Source organism: Somniosus microcephalus, chromosome 10 (assembly GCF_052327205.1).
Source record: "Somniosus microcephalus isolate GS21.2 chromosome 10, FLI_Smic_1.0, whole genome shotgun sequence".
Classification (NCBI taxonomy): Eukaryota; Metazoa; Chordata; class Chondrichthyes; order Squaliformes; family Somniosidae; genus Somniosus; species Somniosus microcephalus.
Window position 1 is genome coordinate 217,024,098 of NC_140996.1, and position 19,045 is coordinate 217,043,142.

General features: G+C 44.3%; 1 protein-coding gene across 1 annotated transcript in view; it reads left to right on the forward strand.

Annotated features, from left to right (window-relative positions):
* The window catches only part of LOC147112097 (uncharacterized), a 53,817-nt gene extending 36,136 nt beyond the window's left edge, over positions 1-17,681 (forward strand). The window contains exons 4-5 of the mRNA XM_085999611.1: positions 8,070-8,301; positions 10,735-17,681. Coding sequence (XP_085855737.1) covers positions 8,070-8,301; positions 10,735-11,841 — 1,339 coding nt within the window. The 3' untranslated portion in view covers positions 11,842-17,681. The remainder of the gene's footprint in view (positions 1-8,069; positions 8,302-10,734) is intronic.
* The last annotated feature ends 1,364 nt before the right edge of the window (positions 17,682-19,045 follow it).

Sequence of the window (19,045 nt, forward strand, 5' to 3'; positions counted from 1 at the left end):
AAGACCCTCTGGGGATGCAGGCCATCTGGTCCAGGGGACTTGTTGTCTTTTAGTCCCATTATTTTACCAAGTACTATTTCCTTAGTGATAGTGTTTGTCATTAGTTCCCCCCTCCCTGTGGCCCCTTGATTGTCCATTATTGGGATATTATTAGTGTCTTCTACAGTGAAGACAGATACAAAATATTTGTTCAGAGTCTCTGCCATTTCCCCATTCCCCATTCTCATCCTCTAAAGGACCAACGTTTACTTTAGCTACTCTCTTCCTTTTTATATACCGCTAGAAGCTCTTACTTTCTGTTTTAATATTTCTTGCCAGTTTACTCTCTCAGTTCATTTTCTCTCTTTTTTTAGTCATCCTTTGCTGGAAACTAGGGTCTTAAATCTAAACAAAGCAAACTACGTAGGTATAACTACATTAAAAAGGTATGACAGTGGACGAGTAATGGATAGCATTTAAAGAATTAATACATTATTTACAACAAATATACATTCCTTTAAGGCACAAAAGCCCACAGGAAACATGGTCCAACCGTGGCTAAGAGAAGTTAAAGATAGTATTAGATCAAAGGAAGAGGCTTATAATGCTGTCAAAAAGAGTAGTAAGCCTGAGGATTGGGAGGATTTTAGAATTCGGCAAAGGAGGACCAAGAAATTGATAAAGAAAGGGAAAATAGAATGAGAGTAAACTAGCGAGAGACATAAAAACAGACTGTAAAAGCTTCTATAGGTATGTAAAAAGGAAAAGTGGGTCCTTTACAGGCTGAGACAGGAAAAATTATAATGGGGAATAAGGAATTGGCAGAGAAATTAAATAAATACTTTGGGCTCGATTTTCCAAGCCCCGAGGAGGCGGGTTTGGAGGCGGGAGTGGTTGGAAAATTGCAGAATCGAGGGGCAGGAACCCACCCCGCCCCAACCCGTCTCCGTGCCAATGTCCCAGGAGGCAGGTACCCGACCTGTGCTGGGAACCGCCTCCCTGAGGCGGGATGGGGATTAGTGCCAATTAACTGCCTGTTAACAGGCAGTTTTTTGCCTAATCCCTATTTTTAGCCCTGAAGTGTCCGACGGCTCCGAACCACGCCTAGTTAGTGAGGCGGACCGTCGGTCTGCAGGGGTTGGAGGGGTCGAGATGTCCGTTGTGCAGGTGAGTAATAGGTGCATGTGTGCAGAGGTAAGTGTGTGAGGTAAGTATAAAGTGTTACTTACCTTTACTTTCTCCTGCAGGCTTCCTTCCTTCAGTTCTCGGGAGTCCCTCAGCTCACCGGCACAGAAAGCAGAATGGCCGCTGAACTGTCAAAAGCTGCAGCCTCTGCTTTCTGGTCTGGAGAGATCTCTAACTGAGTCTGAGTAGAAGGACTCAAGTTAGAAGACAGATGGTCAGTGTTTGACCGCTTCACAGAGCTGTCAAACGCTGACTTTTCATCTGTCAAAAGCCCTTGACAGATGAAATGCCAATCGCTGATGTCACCAGTAACCAGGTGTCCCTTAATTGGCCTGCTGAGCCCGCTGGGCGGGCTTAACAAGGTCAATCAAGGGAAAATAGCGTGGGTTGGCCACAAGTCGATGGAGGTGGGACTACAACCCAAAAAGTGGGAGTCCCGCCTCCAAAAGTTCCCCATTGACAAAATCGAGCCCATTGTATCTGTCTTCACAGAAAAAGATGCAAAAAACCTCCTGGAAATAGTGGGCAACCAAGGGTCTAGTGAGAATGAGGAACTGAAAGATATTAGTAAAAAAAAGTAGTACTGGAGAAATTAATGGTACTGAAAGCTGATAAAACCCCTGGACCTGATGGCCTACAATACTAGGGTTTTGAAAGAGTTGGCTGTTGAGATAGTGGATGCATTGGTTGTCATTTTCCAAAATTCCATAGATTCTGGAATGGTTCCTGCGGATTGGAAGGTAGCAAATGTAACCCCACTATTTAAGAAAGGAGGGAGAGAGAAAACGGGGAACTACAGACCAGTTAGCCTGACATCAGTAGTAGGGAAAATGCTAGAATCTGTTATTAAGGACGTGATAACAGGGCACTTAGAAAATAATAATAGGATTGGCTGAGTCAACACGGATTTATGAAAGGGAAATTGTGTTTGACAAATCTGTTAGAATTTTTTGAGGTTGTAACTAGCAGAATTGATAAGGGGGAAACAGTGGATGGGGTGTGAAATAAAGAGTAGCTTGCCTTTCAAAAGCTAGGCTTTATTAACCTTAAAAAACCAGCAGTACATGTTAAGTACCCAGTCTCAACCAAACTGTAGAGAACTGAATTTAAGATGGCCACCACAGGTCACATGGAATCAACTAACCAATAAGTTTACAGCATATATCTCAAGGCAGGAAAACAGGCAACCAATTACAATGCTTCTTATAAAACAAGAATAATCAGCGCAGGGTGTATTTGGATTTTCAGAAGGCATTCAATAAGGTGCCAGACAAGAGGTTGTTAAACAAAATTAGGGCTCATGGGATTGGGGTTAATATACTAGCATGGATTGAGGATTGGTTAATGGACAGAAAACAGAGAGTAGGAATAAACAGGTCATTTTCAGGTTGGCAAGCTGTAACTAGCGGGGTACCGTAAGGATCAGTGCTTGGGCCTCAGCTATTCACAATCTATATTAATGATTTGGATGAGGGGACCAAATGTAATATATCCAAGTTTGCTGATAATACAAAACTGGGTGGGAATGTAAGTTGTGAGGAGCATGCAAGGAAACATAGAAACATAGAAGATAGGAGCAGGAGTAGGCCATTCAGCCTCTCGAGCCTGCTCCGCCATTCAATGAGATCATGGCTGATCATCCAAACTCAGTACCCTGTCCCTGCCTTCTCCCCATATCCCTTGATCCCTTTAGCCTTAAGAAATATATCGAACTCCTTCTTGAATATCACAGAATCACAGAAATCCCACAGTGCAGATAGAGGCCATTTCGGCCCATCGAGCCTGCACCAACACATATCCCACCCAATCCCCGTAACCACTACACCAACACATATTCCACACTATCCCCGTAACCCCACGTATTTAATCCCCCTAACACTAAGGGTCAATTTATCATAGCCAATCAACCTAACCCGCACATCTTTGGACTGTGGGAGGAAACCGGAGCACCCGGAGGAAACCCACGCAAACACGGGGAGAATGTGCAAACTCCACACAGACAGTCACCCGAGGCCGGATTCGAACCCGGGTCCCTGGCGCTGTGAGGCAACAGGCGCTGTGAGGCAATATATTTAATGAATTGGCCTCAACTGCCTTCTGTGGTAGTGAATTCCACAGGTTCACCACGCTCTGGGTGACGAAATTCCTCCTCATCTCTGTCCTAAATGGCTTACCCCTTATCTTTAGACTGTGACCCCTGGTTCTGGACTCCCCGGCCATCGGGAACATCCTTCCTGCATCTAGTCTGTCTAGTCCGGTCAGAGTTTTATAAGTTTCAATAAGATCCCCTCTCATTCTTCTAAACTCCAGCGAGTATAAGCCCAATTGACCCAATCTCTCCGCATACGTCATTCCTGCCATCCCAGGTATCAGTCTGGTGAATCTTCGCTGCACTCCCTCCATGGCAAGAACATCCTTCCTTAGATAATGCGACCAAAACTGCACACAATACTCAAGGTGTGGTCTCACCAAGGCCCTGTACAACTGCAGCAAGACATCCTTGTTCCTGTACTTGAATCCTCTCGCTACGAAGGCCAACATACCATTGCTGCACCTGCATGCTTACCTTCAGCGACTGGTGCACAAGGACACCCAGGTCTCGTTGCACTTCGCCTTCTCCCAATCTATTGCCGTTCAGATAATAATCTGCCGCCTTGTTTTTGCCACCAAAGTGGATAACCTCGCATTTATCCACATTATACTGCGTCTGCCATACATCTGCCCAATCACCCAACCTGTCCAAATCATACTGGAGTTTCTTGGCATCCTCCTCACAGCACACACGCCCACCCAGCTTTGTGTCGTCTGCAAACTTGGAGATATTACATCTAGTTCCAACGTCTAGGTCATTAATATATATTGTGAATAGCTGGGGCCCTAACACCGAACCCTGCGGTACCCCAGTAGTCACTGCCTGCCACTCGGAAAAAGAGCCGTTTATTCCAACTCTTTGCTTCCTGTCTGCCAGCCAGTTCTCTATCCAAGTCAGTACCTTGCCCACAATCCCATGTGCTTTACCTTTACACGCTAATCTCTTATGCGGGACCTTATCGAAAGCCTTCTGAAAGTCCAAATACACCACATCCACTGGTTCTCCCTTATCTATTCTACCAGTTACATCCTCAAAAAATTCCAGTAGGTTAGTCAAGCACAATTTACCTTTTGTAAATCCATGTTGACTTTGTCCGATCCTGTCACTGTTTTCCAAGTGCTCTGCTATTACATCTTTTATAATGGACTCTAGCATTTTCCCCACTCCCAATGTCAGGCTTACCGGTCTATAATTCCCCGTTTTCTCTCTACCACCTTTTTTGAATAGTGGGGTAACTTTAGCTACCCTCCAATCCATGGGAACTGTTCCAGAATCTATAGAATTTTGGAAGATGACCAGCAATGCATCTACTATTTCTAAGGCCACTTCCTTAAGTACCCTAGGATGTAGATTATCAGGCTCTGGGGATTTATCGGCCTTCAATCCCGTCAATTTCCTGAACACCATTTCCCTAAAAATACTGATTTCATTCAGTTCCTTCCTCTCATTAGACCCTATGTTCCCCGACATCTCTGGGAAGTTATTTGTGTCCTCCTTTGTGAAGACAGAACCAAAGTATGTATTTAATTGGTCTGCCATTTCTTTGTTCCCCATTATAAATTCCCCTGATTCTGACTGCAAGGGACCTACGCTTGACTTCACCAATCTTTTTCTCTTCACATATCTATAGAAGCTTTTACAGTCAGTTTTTATGTTCTCTGCAAGCTTGCTCTCATACTCTATTTTCCTCCTCTTAATTAATCCCTTTGTCCTCCTTTACTGAATCCTGAACTGCTCCCAATCCTTAGGTTTGCTGCTTTTTCTGGCCAATTTATATATCCTCTCCTTGGATCTTATGCTATCCTTAATTTCCCTTGTTAGCCACGGTTGAGTCACCTTTTTTGTTTTATTTTTATGCCAAACGGGGATGAACAAATTCTGTAGTTCATTCATGCGATCTTTAAATGTTTGCCATTGCCTATCCACCATCAACCCTTTAAGTAACATTCCCCAATCCATCCTAGCCAACTCGCGCCTCATACCATCATAGTTTCCTTTATTTAAATTCAGGACCCTAGTCTTAATGAAGAATTCGATTATATTATGATCGCTCCTCGCACAAGATTGCTAATTAATCCTTTCTCATTACATAATACCCAGTCTAAGATGGCCGGATCTCTAGTTGGTTCCTCGACATATTGGTCCAGGAAACCATCCCGTATACACTCCAGGAATTCCTCCTCCACAGTATTGTTAGTAATTTGGTTAATCCAATCTATATGTAGATTAAAGTCACCTATGATAACTGCTGTGCCCTTATTGCACGCGTCTCTAATTTCCCGTTTAATGCTTCCCCAACCTCGGCATTGCTGTTTGGGGGTCTGTATACAACTCCCACTAACGTTTTCTGCCCCTTGGAATTTCTCAGCTCTACCCATACAGATTCCACATCATCAGAGCTAATATCCTTCCTTACTATTGTGCTAACCTTCTCTTTAACCAGCAATGCTACCCCACCTCCTTTTCCTTTTTGCCTGTCTTTCCTGAATATTGAATACCCCAGGATGTTGAGTTCCCAGCCTTGGTCACCCTGGAGCCATGTTTCCGTAATCCCAATCATATCATATCCATTTACATCTATTTGCGCAGCTAATTCATCCACCTTATTATGAATGGTCCTCGCATTAAGACACAAAGCCTTCAGGCTTGTTTTTTTAACACTCTTAGACCTTTTAGAACTATTATTTATTGTGGCCATGTTTGATTTAAAACCTTGACTTCTCTGCCTGCCACTTTTGCTTTTCTCCTTCCTGTCTTTTGCTTCTATTCTTGTTTCCCATTCCTCTGTCTCCCTGCACAGGTTCCCAACCCCCTGCTTCAAGGGGATATAGACAGGCTAAGTGAGTGGGCAGGAACATGGCAAATGGAATATGATGTGGAGAAATGTGAAGTTATCCACTTTGGTAGGAAAAATAGGAAAGCAGTATATTTTTTAAATGGTGAGAGATTGGGAAATGTTAGTGTTCAGAGGGACCTGGGTGTCCTTCTACGCGAATCACTGAAAGTTAACATGCAGGTACAGCAAGCAATTCGGAAAGCAAATGGTAAATAAATGTTGGCCTTTATTACAAGAGGATTTGAGTATAAGAGTAAAGATGTCTTACTGCAATTATATAGGGCCCTGGTGAGACCACACCTGGAGTATTGTGTACAGTTTTGGTCTTACCTAAGGAAAGATATACTTGCCATGGAGGGAGTGCAACAAAGGTTCACCAGACTGATTCCTGTGTTGGGGGGATTGTCCTATGAGGAGAGATTGAGTAGACTCGGCCTATATTCTCTAGAGTTTAGAAGAATGAGAGGTGATCTCATTGAAACATACAAAATTCTTACAGGGCTTGACAGGGTAGATGCAGAGAAGATGTTTCCCCTGGCTGGAGAGTCTAGAACCAGGGGCCACAGTCTCAGAATAAGGGGCCGGCCATTTAGGACTGAGATGAGAAATGTCTTCACTCAGAGGGTGGTGAATCTTTGGCATTCTCTACCCCAGAGGGCTGTGGAGGCTCAGTTGTTGAGTATATTCAAGACAGATCCATAGATTTTTGAATATTAAGGGAATCAAGGGATATGGGGATAGTTCAGGAAAGTGGAGATGAGGTAGAAGATCAGCCATGATCTTAATTGAATGGTGGAGCAGGCTCGAAGGGCCAAATGGCCGACTCCTGCTCCTATTTCTGATGTTCTTTTTTGCATTACCTTACACTGTCTACACCTTGTCATCCAGGGGCTCTAAATTTGGCAGTTCTACCCTTTTTCTTTGTGGGAACATGTTTACCCTGAACTCCATGTATCTCCCTCTTGAATGCCCCCCACTGCTCTGACACTGATTTACCTTCAAGTAACTGTTTCCAGCCCACTTTCTCAACCTAGTAATATTGGCCTTCCCCCAATTTAGAGCCCTTACTCCTGTTTTTTCTTTGTCCTTATCCATAATTATGCTAAAACTAACTGAATTATGATCACTACCACAAAAATGCTCTCCCACTGATTCTCCTTCCACCTGTCCAGCTTCATTCCCTAAAACTAAATCCAGAACTGCCCCCCCTCTTGTTGGGCTTGCTACGTATTGGCTAAAAAGTTTCTCCAGAATGCAATTTAGGAATTCTGTGCCCTCTATACCTTTGACACTGGTAGTATCCCAGTTAATATTGGGGTAATTGAAATCCCCCACTATTACTGTCCTATTGTTTTTGCACTTGTCAGAAATGTTCCTACAAATTAGCTCCTCTATCTCCCTCGGACTGATGGGGGTCTATAGTACACTCCCAGCAGTGTGAGTGCCCCTTTTTTGTTCTTTAGTTCAGCCCATATGGCCTCATTTGATGATCCTTCCAACATATCATCCCTCCTCACAGCTGTTAGAATGACATTTATCTATTTGCTGCTTAGTGCAGGCCTGAACCCATTTTAAATAAGCTTATAAGTTGTTTTACTCTCATTGTGCCGTATCGGTGAGCTTTACCTTCATTGATCTTACTTTGAGTAGTAGGAGTACTGCACTATTATTGAGGGACCTAAAGCTATATGCAGCATTTTACTCCAGCATGTTGTGCTCAGTGCATTTAGCGAGTCTAACGATAGCTGTAATCTTTTAACAATAAAAGCAAATAACTTGAATTTGCCATTGATGCAGATATTTCTGTCGCTGGTTTTCAATCAAAATGTAGCCGTCCCTCTTCTCTCTCCTCGGACCCTAATATTTGCCAGCCCGTCCGCCAGCATGACTTTGAACCCTTCGCGAAATTACAGATCCAGCAGAATTTGACTGCCAATTGCATTCTTTTCTCGTGTTTTTTTTTTCCACCCCCTCCAGGAAACAGAGAGAGTTAGAAGAGCAGGAGCGAGAGAAGAAGCGAGAAGAAAAGGTCAGAAAGAGGGAGCAGAAGCAGAAGGAGCGCGAGGAGCGACGGAGCGTGCGGAAGCTGCAACGGGAGGAGCAGAAAAGGCTGCAGGAGAAAATCGCCCTGGAGGAAAGAAAGCTCCTCCTGGCGCAGAGGAACCTGCAGTCTATCCGACTTATCGCAGAGCTGCTCAGCAGAGCCAAGGTGAGAGTGTGCGCGACCTGCCGGCTCGGCAGGTTAAGATGATGCGCATAGATGGCTGACATAGAAACATAGAAGATAGGAACAGGAGTAGGCCATTCGGCCCCTCGAGCCTGCTCTGCCATTCAATGCGATCATGGCTGATCATCCAAATTCAGTACCCTGTCCCTGCTTTCTCCCCATATCCCTTGATCCCTTTAGCCTTAAGAAATATATCCAACTCCTTCTTGAATATATTTAATGAACTGGCCCCTACTGCCTTCTGTGGTAGAGAATTCCACAGGTTCACCACTCTCTGGGTGAAGAAATTCCTCCTCATTTCTGTCCTAAATGGCTTACCACTTATCCTTAGACTGTGACCCCTGGTTCTGGACTCCCCGCCATCGGGAACATCTAGTCTGTCTAGTCCTGTTAGAATTTTATAAGTTTCAGTGAGATCCCCTCTCATTCTTCTAAACTCCAGTGAGTATAAGCCCAATCGACCCAATCTCTCCTCATACGTCATTCCTGCCATCCCAGGTATCAGCCTGGTGAATCTTCGCTGAACTCCTTCCATGGCAAGAACATCCTTCCTCCGATAAGGCGACCAAAACTGCACACAATACTCAAGGTGTGGTCTCACCAAGGCCCTGTATAACTGCAGCAAGACATCCTCGTTCCTGTACTCAAACCCTCTCGCTACGAAGGCCAACATACCATTTGCTGACGGTGTGGTAAAGATGTTGCGCGTTTAACATCATGAGCTGCAGCTGATAAGTCCCGGTAGTCTTGTGCAAGTCGCCAGGGCCGTCCGATTGTGCTGCCACCCCTGAAAAAGACTTCCCATCTGGTGTTCGGAACATAGCAACGGGAGTAGACCATCCAGGCCCTCGAGCCTGTTCTGCCATTCAACAGTGACTACATGTCAAAAAGTACTTCATTGGCTGTAAAGCGCTTTGGGACGTCCTGAGGTTGTGAAAGGCGCTATATAAGTGCAAGTCTATCTTTTTGTAGCTCAGTCTACCTGTGCAGAACCCATTGCCCAATCCCCTGAACCACCTTGCTTTTTACTTGAGCTCCTTTAATGGCTGGGACGCTGCTTAAATTTGATTTCACAGGAAGGGGGTCTGGGAGATTGAGAAGTAATTCTTCAAAAAGAAACTTGCTTTATGGTGAGTTAGAGCTGTCCACCAGCATATCGCTATTTGGAATTATAGCATAGTTAGTGATTTACCTCAGGGCTGAGATATGTTAGGATGGGGTAGACAAACAACGTTTCTAACATTTAATTCATGCTATACAGTTTAATCCCATTAATTCGTAGTCTTTTAATGCGAATTACTGGATAGTTGCGCTTTAGAAAAGCCAACGGTGGTGTTTCATTCCAATTGCTTGATTCGAATTACTGAATAATACAAAGTTTCTTAGCGCAAGAAATTACATTGAATTTATAAGAGTAAAACTGCATAGGATGTACGGCGCAGAAACAGGCCATTCGGCCCAACCAGTCCATGCCGATGTTTATGCTCCACTCGAGCCTCCTCCCATCTTTCCTCATCTAAATCTATCAGCGTAATCCTCTATTCCCTTCTCCCTCACATGCTTGTCTAGCCTCCCCTTAAATGCATCTATACTATTCGCTTCAACCACTCCTTGTGGTAGCGAGTTCCACATTCTCGCCACTCTTTGGATAAAGAAGTTTCTTCTGAATTCCCTATTGGATTTCTTGGTGACTACCTGATATCAATGGCCTCTAGTTATGCTCTTCCCCACAAGTGGAAACTCTCTGTGTCCACTCTATCAAAACCTTTTATGATTTTAAAGACCTCTATTGGGTCACCCCTCAGCCTTTTTTCAAGAGAAAAGAGACCCAGCCTGTTCATCCTTTCCTGTATGCAGCCTGCAAGTGCTTGCTGCTAAGATTTGTTCACTGACACCTCCTGGGAGGGCAAAAATTAAAATACAGGAAACTCTCGATTTACTGGCACCTAAATAACCGGAAATCTCTGTTAATCGGCAAAATTCAGGAGTAGGTTCAGGTAAGTTTTACTTCATATTAGTGGCAGTTCCTGGATCTGTGGCTGTGTAACTGGGGTTTGTGCACTTGTTGCTAAGCAACAGGGACGCTTGGTCTGTGGCCAGAGTTCCTGCACCTGTTGCTAAGCAACAGGGAAGCCTGGATTTGTTGCTGTGTACGGAGCTCTCGTACCTTTTAACTATACCTCTCAGTAATCCGGACTTTTTGATAAACCGGCACCACGCCGGTCCCATTGGTGCCAGATAATAAAGAGTTTCCTGTATTTTCATTACTTTTAAACTTGAATTATTTTCATAAGCTTTTTGTGACATTTGAAAGGATTCCTTTTTCTGTTTTTGTACAAAATTTGCAACTCGGTTTTTAATTCCTTTTCAAAGAGACAGTTTCTATTAAACTTTCATTTTGGCTGCCGTCTGCAGGTTAAGAAACAGCAGGAGCTGGAGGCACGCACAGCGGAAGCGACCCGGCTTCACCAAATGGAAGAAAAGCGCCGGCAGCAGGAAGCTGAGCTCCGGCGGGTGGAGGAGGAGAAGGAGCGAGTCGTCGAACTCCAGCAGAAGGAGAAGGAGCTGCGGGAGAAGCTGCTGGAGAACCTCAAGCGGAAGGAAGGCGGCGAGAGTCAGCAGAGCAGAGAGGAGCCCAAGCCGTGCCCCGGGGACCAGATAGCCGCGGCGTCGAGTGCAAGTCCAGCGCTGGGAACGGCCACTGCTACCTCTGCGCAGGCTGCTGCCAGTCAGCCCGCACGTCCTGGTACTCTCGTCCATGGCAAGAAAGTGTCACTCGTTCAGGACATAAATGGGCAGCCTGAAAGTTGCGCCAGTGATTTGGAACAAATGCAGGCACAAAGAAATATAAATACTGGTGGTCTTCAAAGTGCATGCAAGTCTGCCCAGAATGAGCAGCGTGTAACTGAGGTTGTTAATAGTCGAGGGTGCTCTCCGCAAGAGTGCTGCAGTAAAAAGAGTAAATATCAGAATGGCCCCAGCCACGACGGAAAAGAGCTACAAACCAACCCCGTCAATGTTGAAAGCAACCAAATCCAAAAGGACTTGAACAAGGGACACAACTCCCGTAAGAGCAGCACAAGCAGTGAGCGTAGTAGAAACTGGAGGGACTCGAGTAGTGACGGCAGCTGCCATCAAAGGGAATGGAGCCGACACCAGGGCCGTTCAAGGAAGGATGGCGCCCGGCGTGGCCGGGACTCGAGCCGGGAGCAGAACCGCAGCTGGCGAGACTCCAGCAACGAGCAGAGCCGCAGCCGGCGGGACGCCAGCCGCGAGCGGAAGCGGTACCGGCGGAACGCGAGCCGGGAGCGGGCACGGGGCCGGCTGGGATCCAGCAGGGAGCGGAGCCGCCAGCGGAACCTGAGCGAGGAGCGGAGCCGCCAGCGGCGGGGTTCGAGCGGGGAGCGGAACCGCCGTCGGAAAAGCTCGAGCAGGGAGCGCAGCCGCCACCCGAGAGACTCGAGCAGGGAGCGCAGCCATCACAGGGACTCCAGCAAAGGGCGCAGCCGCCATCGGAGGTAGTCGAACCCGCTGCGTGGCTGGCTGTCGTCACCGGTGAAACCAGAGAGCAACAGAGTCAACAACAGAAGTCAATTCAGTGGTTCACGCATCTCTTGAGCAGATCAGTTAACTAACGTAACCTAGTACCGAATGCCCAGTGTAATAATTCAAATTTAAACAGGAGAGACAAATATCACTCTGATTAGAAAGTTTATGGCGAAGAAGTCTCCTTTTTTTCTGGTGGGAAGGGGCGAAACATAGGAAAGCAAACAATCAAAGATACTGAAAATTGGATTCTAGCGTTGGGCACAACCGGATAGCACTATACTTCACGGGGCATTGTTTAACATTTAAAATGTTTGGTCCTTTCAATACTAAATTTCCCTCATAACTTCCCAAAAATACACGTTTGAATGTACACTTGACAACTTCTTCTGTTTTTGGCTGCTGATCATTACTGCAAGGTAGAATGAAGGGAATGTATGTAGCGGCTATGTTATGGCGAGCAGTTGGATTTGGCAATTCTCTCCTGGTGAATTTTACTCGGTGCTGTACATAGTGGTTTATCATCTTGCTCGAACTGCTGGTCATGACACATTCTATTAATACCACCTAAAATTTAAAATGCAGTTCCTCATTGTTTGGCTATACACCACATACCATGGGAAGTCTAAGGTATGCAACAGGGAAGATTGGTGGAACGCTCGTTTCGAGAGACACTTTTTTTCTTCATGGAACATTTGGCAGCTTCTCTTGGATAATGTTGGTGTTAGTAATTTTATGATTAGAGGGTCTGCAACTCCCACAAAAAACATGAGATTCCACTTCCCTGACCAAGACCCATTGGCGCTAGAGACAACCTCCCTGAAGTTGAATTAGGAGAAGAGGCTACAATGGGAAGTTGTAGAGGTTAACTGCTCTGGATCCTTTTCAGGGCAAAGCGCACTTTAAAACTAATTTAATGGGCATAAGAGCTGCCCGTCACAACAGTCAAAGGACCAGGGAAATTCTATAAGGTTTCTGATGTAAACTCTCTGATTTTTTTTTGGAGGGGGGAGGGGTGGGGTGGCAGGTATTGAGATGGGAAACTGGGGCGTTTCCGAATAGACAGGCTTGGTGGGGACCCTGGGTCGTCTTTTCAGCTGTTTATCAACATCTTTGGTGAATCCATAGTTCTGTAACTGATTCACTGGGATTGGGAAAGCTCCAGATTGTCTCCATAGAAAGAGACATTGCCAAGTAGATGTCATAGGAGCAGATTGTGTCTGTTTAATACAGTAGAAGCCTGAATCATAAGCCTGAAACACCCAGCATATTGGACACATTTTCTGTACTGCCAACCAAAACAACTCTGTGCATAATGTGAGAGCCTCTGGCTCAACTATTGAGAAGCTACTATGCATCTTGCACATAACATCGCGCTAGACTTCACTGTCCATTAGAGCATTGGATTGCACTTAATCTGAAACCGAGTGAGAAGAATTCCAATGCCGAGAAAGTGGATTACTCCTCGAGGGCCGACCAGTGAGCCAGGCTGGCTGGTCAGTCGTGGTGTTCCAGTCTGCCAGAGGATTGTCTCCGCCATATGTGCCACCTTGAAGCCAACTTTCCCCCAAAGGAAACCCACTTGTCCAACCCCAGAGTCCTTGGTGAATTAAGAATATTGCACAAGTTTATCACACAAACTTGAATTACATCAGTTTTAAGTGTGCTTTTGATTTTTTTCCCTACAGGATATTGATATCCGTATGCTAAATCTGCCTGATGACAACACTGAAATTTGTTTTCGTGACTTCTTCAATACTGGGATGTGAAAACTATCTGCAGAGTTCACAGGCCACTCACGTGATAATAGGAACTATGAGCACTTGTCTTAAAAAGATGACTCTTTTTAGATTCATACCCTCTCTTCAACAAACACCCACACCCACATCTCAACTTTACTATGTATGCCTTGACCTCTGCCAATGCCAATCTGTAACTAACTTATAGAAAGTGCACAAGAGAGTAAACCAACTGGTATTTGGAGCTGAGAGGGGAGATTTAGGAAACTGGAAAGGTGAGGTTCAATGGGCCTTTTCCCATTAATGACTTTTCTTATACTCTCGAGAAACCAAAACTTACATTTATACAGGAAACTTTTGATTAACCGGCACCTAAATAACCGGAAATGTCGGTTAACCGGCAAAATTCAGGAGTAGGTTCAGGTAGCTTTTGTTACTTTTTTTACTCCATTTGTTGCTGTGCAAGGGTGTGGCTGCAGCTGTTGCTAAGCTACAGAGACGCTTGCAACTTGTGACCATTGTTCTGAAGCTGTTGCTAAGCAACAGGGTTTGTTGCTTTATACGGAGCTCTCAGCTCCGTATCTTTTACTATAGCGTTCGGTTATCCAGAATTTTTGATGAACTGGCACCACGTCGGTCCCGTCCGTGCCGGATTAAAAAAAAGTTTCCTGTAATGTTTTAAAAAAAACAGAAATTGCTGGTCAGGCAGCATCTGTGGAGAGAGAAACAGAATTAACTTTTCAGGTCAATGACCTTTCATCAGAACTGGAAAATGTAAAATGTTACAGACGTAACTGGTTTCAAGTAGAGAGGCAGGGAAAAGTGGGTGGGAGGAAAGATTTAAGGTCTGTGATGAGGTGGAAGGTCGGAGAGATTAAATGACAAAATGGATGATGGTGTGAGGCAAAATGAGATGGTAATGGCACAAGTAAAGAAACAAAAGATGGGTCTAGAGGAGGTGTAAATAGGAATGGCAGAATCGGCACCTGCTGTCCGAAAAAATGGGGTCAGAGGTTATGATCTGAAATTGTTGAACTCAATATTGAGTCTGAAAGGCTGTAAAGTGCCTCATCCTTACATTGAGCTTCATTGGAACCGTGTAGGAGGCCGAGGACAGAGGGGTCAGAGTGGGAGTGGCGCGGAGAATTAAAGTGACATTTATAGTCTCATCTTAATTCAAAGTTGCTTAATTTGAGTTATGTTAATTCAAATTGAAATTGTGCAAAAACTGCTTTGGAGTTATTTAACTTGCTTAATTCAAATTATTGGATAATTTGATTTTTTTGGAGCCAATTAACAGGAGTGGTCTTCATAAAAACCTTTAACAAAAAGTCTCGAGGCACTTCACAATTGGAGTCAGACCCAATGAGGACTAATAAGAACATAAGAAATAGGAGCAGGAGTAGGCCATACGGCCCCTCGAGCCTGCTCTGCCATTCAATAAGATCGTGACTGATCTTCTACCTCAACTCCAGTTTCCCACCCTATCCCCATATCCCTTGACTCCCTTAGTGTCCAAACGTCTATTGATCTCAGTCTTGAATATACTCAGTGACAGCCCTCGGGTAGAGAATTCCAAAGATTCCCAACCCTCTGAGTGAAGAAATTTCTCCTCATCTCAGTCCTAAATGGCCGACCCCTTATCCTCAGACTGTGACCCCCCCTAGTTCTAGACTCTCCAGCCAGGGGAATCAGCCTCTCGGCATCTAGGAGGGAGTTGGCCATAGATGCTGTCAGAGTTAGATTTTAAGGAGGTTTCAGAAGGTTTGGACGTAAGTAGCAAAGCAGAGAGATTTAGGGAGGGGAATTCCAGAACGTGGTGGAAAGTTGGTCGAAGACTCTTGGCACCAATGGTAGGACAGGTGCAGGGGGGTGGTGGGGGGGGGGAGCACAGTGTACCAGAGCTGGTAGAACAGAGGGTGTGGGCAGGAGTGTAGAGCTGAAGAAGGTTGCAGAGCTAGAAAGGAAAGAGACCATGAAAGGATTCTACAAATATTTCAAAATTGACTGAGTGATTGGGAGCCAATGCATGTTGCCCAGAGTAAAGGAGACAAGTATGACTTTGTGTGGGATAGGACACAGATGGTGTAGTTCAGGATGAATTGCCATTTATGTACTATAGGTAGGGTAATGGGAAAAGCATATTGGGGATGGGCATTCTCGTTCCTGCTGTGTTCTATTGGGAGATGGGGCTCTTTGCATTTTCTTGCAGAAGAGAGGGAGATGCGAGTGGTATTGCATGTGCTAATTGCAGACTTGTTTCAGTATGTGCTGCCACTTGAAGTTTCTCCAGAAAAGTGTATCTAAATTCCAGCTGTGCCTCTGTCGGGACCTCGGTTTCTAATTCATCCTATGTAATTCTGAGAGAGAATATCATTTCAGTGAAGCTGTCTAGTTCTACAGTAATGGGACCAAAACCACCAGGACGTCCTTTTTTAAAATGTATGTCCCATGCAAATAGAGCTGAGTGTGAGCCAATCGTAAAGGATGTCCCGCTATTTGGTGCAGTAGATTCTGATTTGCTACATCTGATGTCTCCACATGATCTAATGATTTAGCTGTAGATAGGTGGCCTGAATGTTGTATACAGGGCAATCCCATGGAGTAGCCCCAACTCTTTTAAAGCATTATTATTACTATGTCAGCCTCATCAAATTATGTGGCTTAGAGTGAACAATTCTAAATACCTCTGCTGCTAAGAAAGTGGATCATCCCTCTCCCTAATAGTTTTCACTTCTATAGACTACATTTTGTATATGAAACTGAAGGGTAACTACTGGCAGGTGTTGTGCTGTGAGACTGGCGTTAACATCAAGAAAATGGACCTACAATGACATTGGTATAGACATCTAGTCAGAAAGAACTGCAGATGGTCCAGGGGGACTTCTTTAAACTGCAAGAAGAAGGAGCCATGGTACTAACCTAAACTGATAATCGGATACTTGCTTTTTAAAGTTTTTTTTTTTTCCCCTTGCATCTTCTTGATCTCCCTATACCATCCATATCCAAGATGGCAAGTGATCTGCTGCTAGGACTCTACCGATGCTTCTGCTTAAATCAACACGAGCTGTACGAGAATGGCCCTGAAATGACTGTCCAGCTTTCCCTCTGCCTGCCACTTCCCCATGGCCGTACGGCTTGAGAGCCGTTACTCCGCAGGGTGGAGGACACTGGTGGCAACATGCATCTCGTTCCTCTGGTCTGCAATTGCGCCACCCAAATTGAAGGTTTCTTTAAGGATATGAATTCCTGTGCTTTAGTTGCCGTAACACTTTTTTTCCTCTGGTACGTGGAGACCAACTTCATTCAAAGAATGAGGAGAGTTGCATTGTGTAGAAGTTGAACCCGGTTCCTAAAACGTGTAAAAGATGCACCCTTAAACAACTGCGAACCATTGAAATCCTTAATTTTACTCAAATACAGTCTCAAAGTATCAGTGACATTAAACCCCAATCGGATCATTTTGAAAGATCTGTATTAGAATTTTCGAAGAGCTTAAATAAACTAAAAATTACCCTCCCACCTGGCAAAATGGCTCAGACTATGTAGAAAACTGAAGCGAATAAGGTGCAAACACTTTTTTTTAATGCCCAGTCCGTGTTTTTATTTTGTATGGCAACCTTGTCTAATCTTGTAGTGCATCTTCTTGTTTTCAGTGCTGTGCATTTTCTGTCCTGTGTAAAACTCTTCAATTGAAGTTGTGGGAATAAATGCTGGTTTGTTTCAAGTTGATTCTTAGCTATCATTTGCTGAATCCCAAATGTTTGCTTTTTCTTTGGTTCCACCAAATTGTTTGAAATTGTCCTGTATTTATTTTTGTGTTTTTCCACACATGATTGTCAATGGTTTGTAACCTCCAGTAAACAAAGGTTTTTTGAAATGCCTTTCTCATTTGTCTTTTTTAAATTGAGAAGCCTAGATGAAAGGCCAAGTATATGTAACTTAACTCGCAATGCCATCCCAATGTGATTGGCCACCATCTTGAAAATGTTCAGAGCTCTAATTGATTAAAATTCGTATACCCATTTTGAAAACTGTATATCTATCAATAATATATTAAATGTCTTATGTATAGCTTGCACTTTCTGTCCTATTTTCCCTTTCACTCTTTGTTGATTAGTTTTGATTTGCTGTTTTAGTATGAGCCAAAGAGATGAGATAAGAAAGGTATGAATCAATAGCAAAGAATGCAGCTAGAAAATCACAATGAGAAACGAGTAAGGACTCCTGAAAGCAATCGAGAACTTGCTGATAGAAGGATGCAGATGAACCAATCGAAACACTCAAATCACACTTTGATAACCTTTTCCTCTAACTGAAATTTCTCATGTCCAAGATCAAGTTTAAAGAAAATAAAAATATCGAAAATGATACTTCTCATTAACACGTTTACATTTTTGTGCCTTTTTAAATAGATTCATGAAGTCCGGCCTGCCTTAAAAGCCTAAAGTTGAAGGGAGGCGCCAAACACATCTGCGCATTCCGAGCATCTTGGGTTGCAGAATTTCAACCATTGGCAGCCGTGCCTTCAGCTGCCGAGGCCCTAAGCTCTGGAATTCCCTCCCTAAAACCTCCCCGCCTCTCCACTGCTCCTTTTTAAGACGCTCCTTAAAACCCACCTCTTTGACCAAGCTTTTGGTCACCCGCCCTAATATCTCCTTATGTGGCTCGATGTCAAATTTTGTTTGGTAACGCTCCTGTGAAGCGCCTTGGGACGTTTTACAGTGACAAAGGCACTATATAAATGCAAGTTGTTGTAGCCAGAGGTTTCCAGCGTCCCCCTTCATTCTGTGAGCTTCTTTGTCTTTTCCAAAAGACTTCCAAACAACTGGAGAATGAATTTTCAAAGTTTTCAGGCAAGTTTCACATTTTTAAAATATTAACTTTTTTCTGATCTCTCCTCACCAACAAATACCACCATGATTAACAACAGCTGTGGTTAAAGTAAACAAAGATGGTTTATCTAGAACAGATTCTTTTTTCTACAGGAAACTCTTTTTACCAGCACCTAAATAACCAGAAATCTCTCAACTGGCAAAATTCAGGAGTAGGTTCAGGTAAGTTTTACTTCATATCAGTGGCCGTGTAACCGGGGTTCCTGGATCTGTGGCCATGTAACCAGGGTTCCTGCACCTGTTGCCATGCAACAGGGACGCCTGGATCTGTGGCCGTGTATGGGGCTCTCGCACCTTAGTAAGTATACCTCTCTGTAATCCAGACATTTTGATCAACCAGCACCACGCCGGTCCCGTCGGTGCCGGATAAAAAAGAGTTTCCTGTAATTGGACAAATTGAAAATGATTTCAATTTGTTCTCCCAAGTGATGTAAATCTGTCTGGAAGATGAATTTCAATAGAACAAGGCTCCTGGTTGGCTGTTGCCTATGTCCCTCCGCTCCATTTTAACTCCAAATTCTGTTAACATTTTCCCTTTTTTGGAGA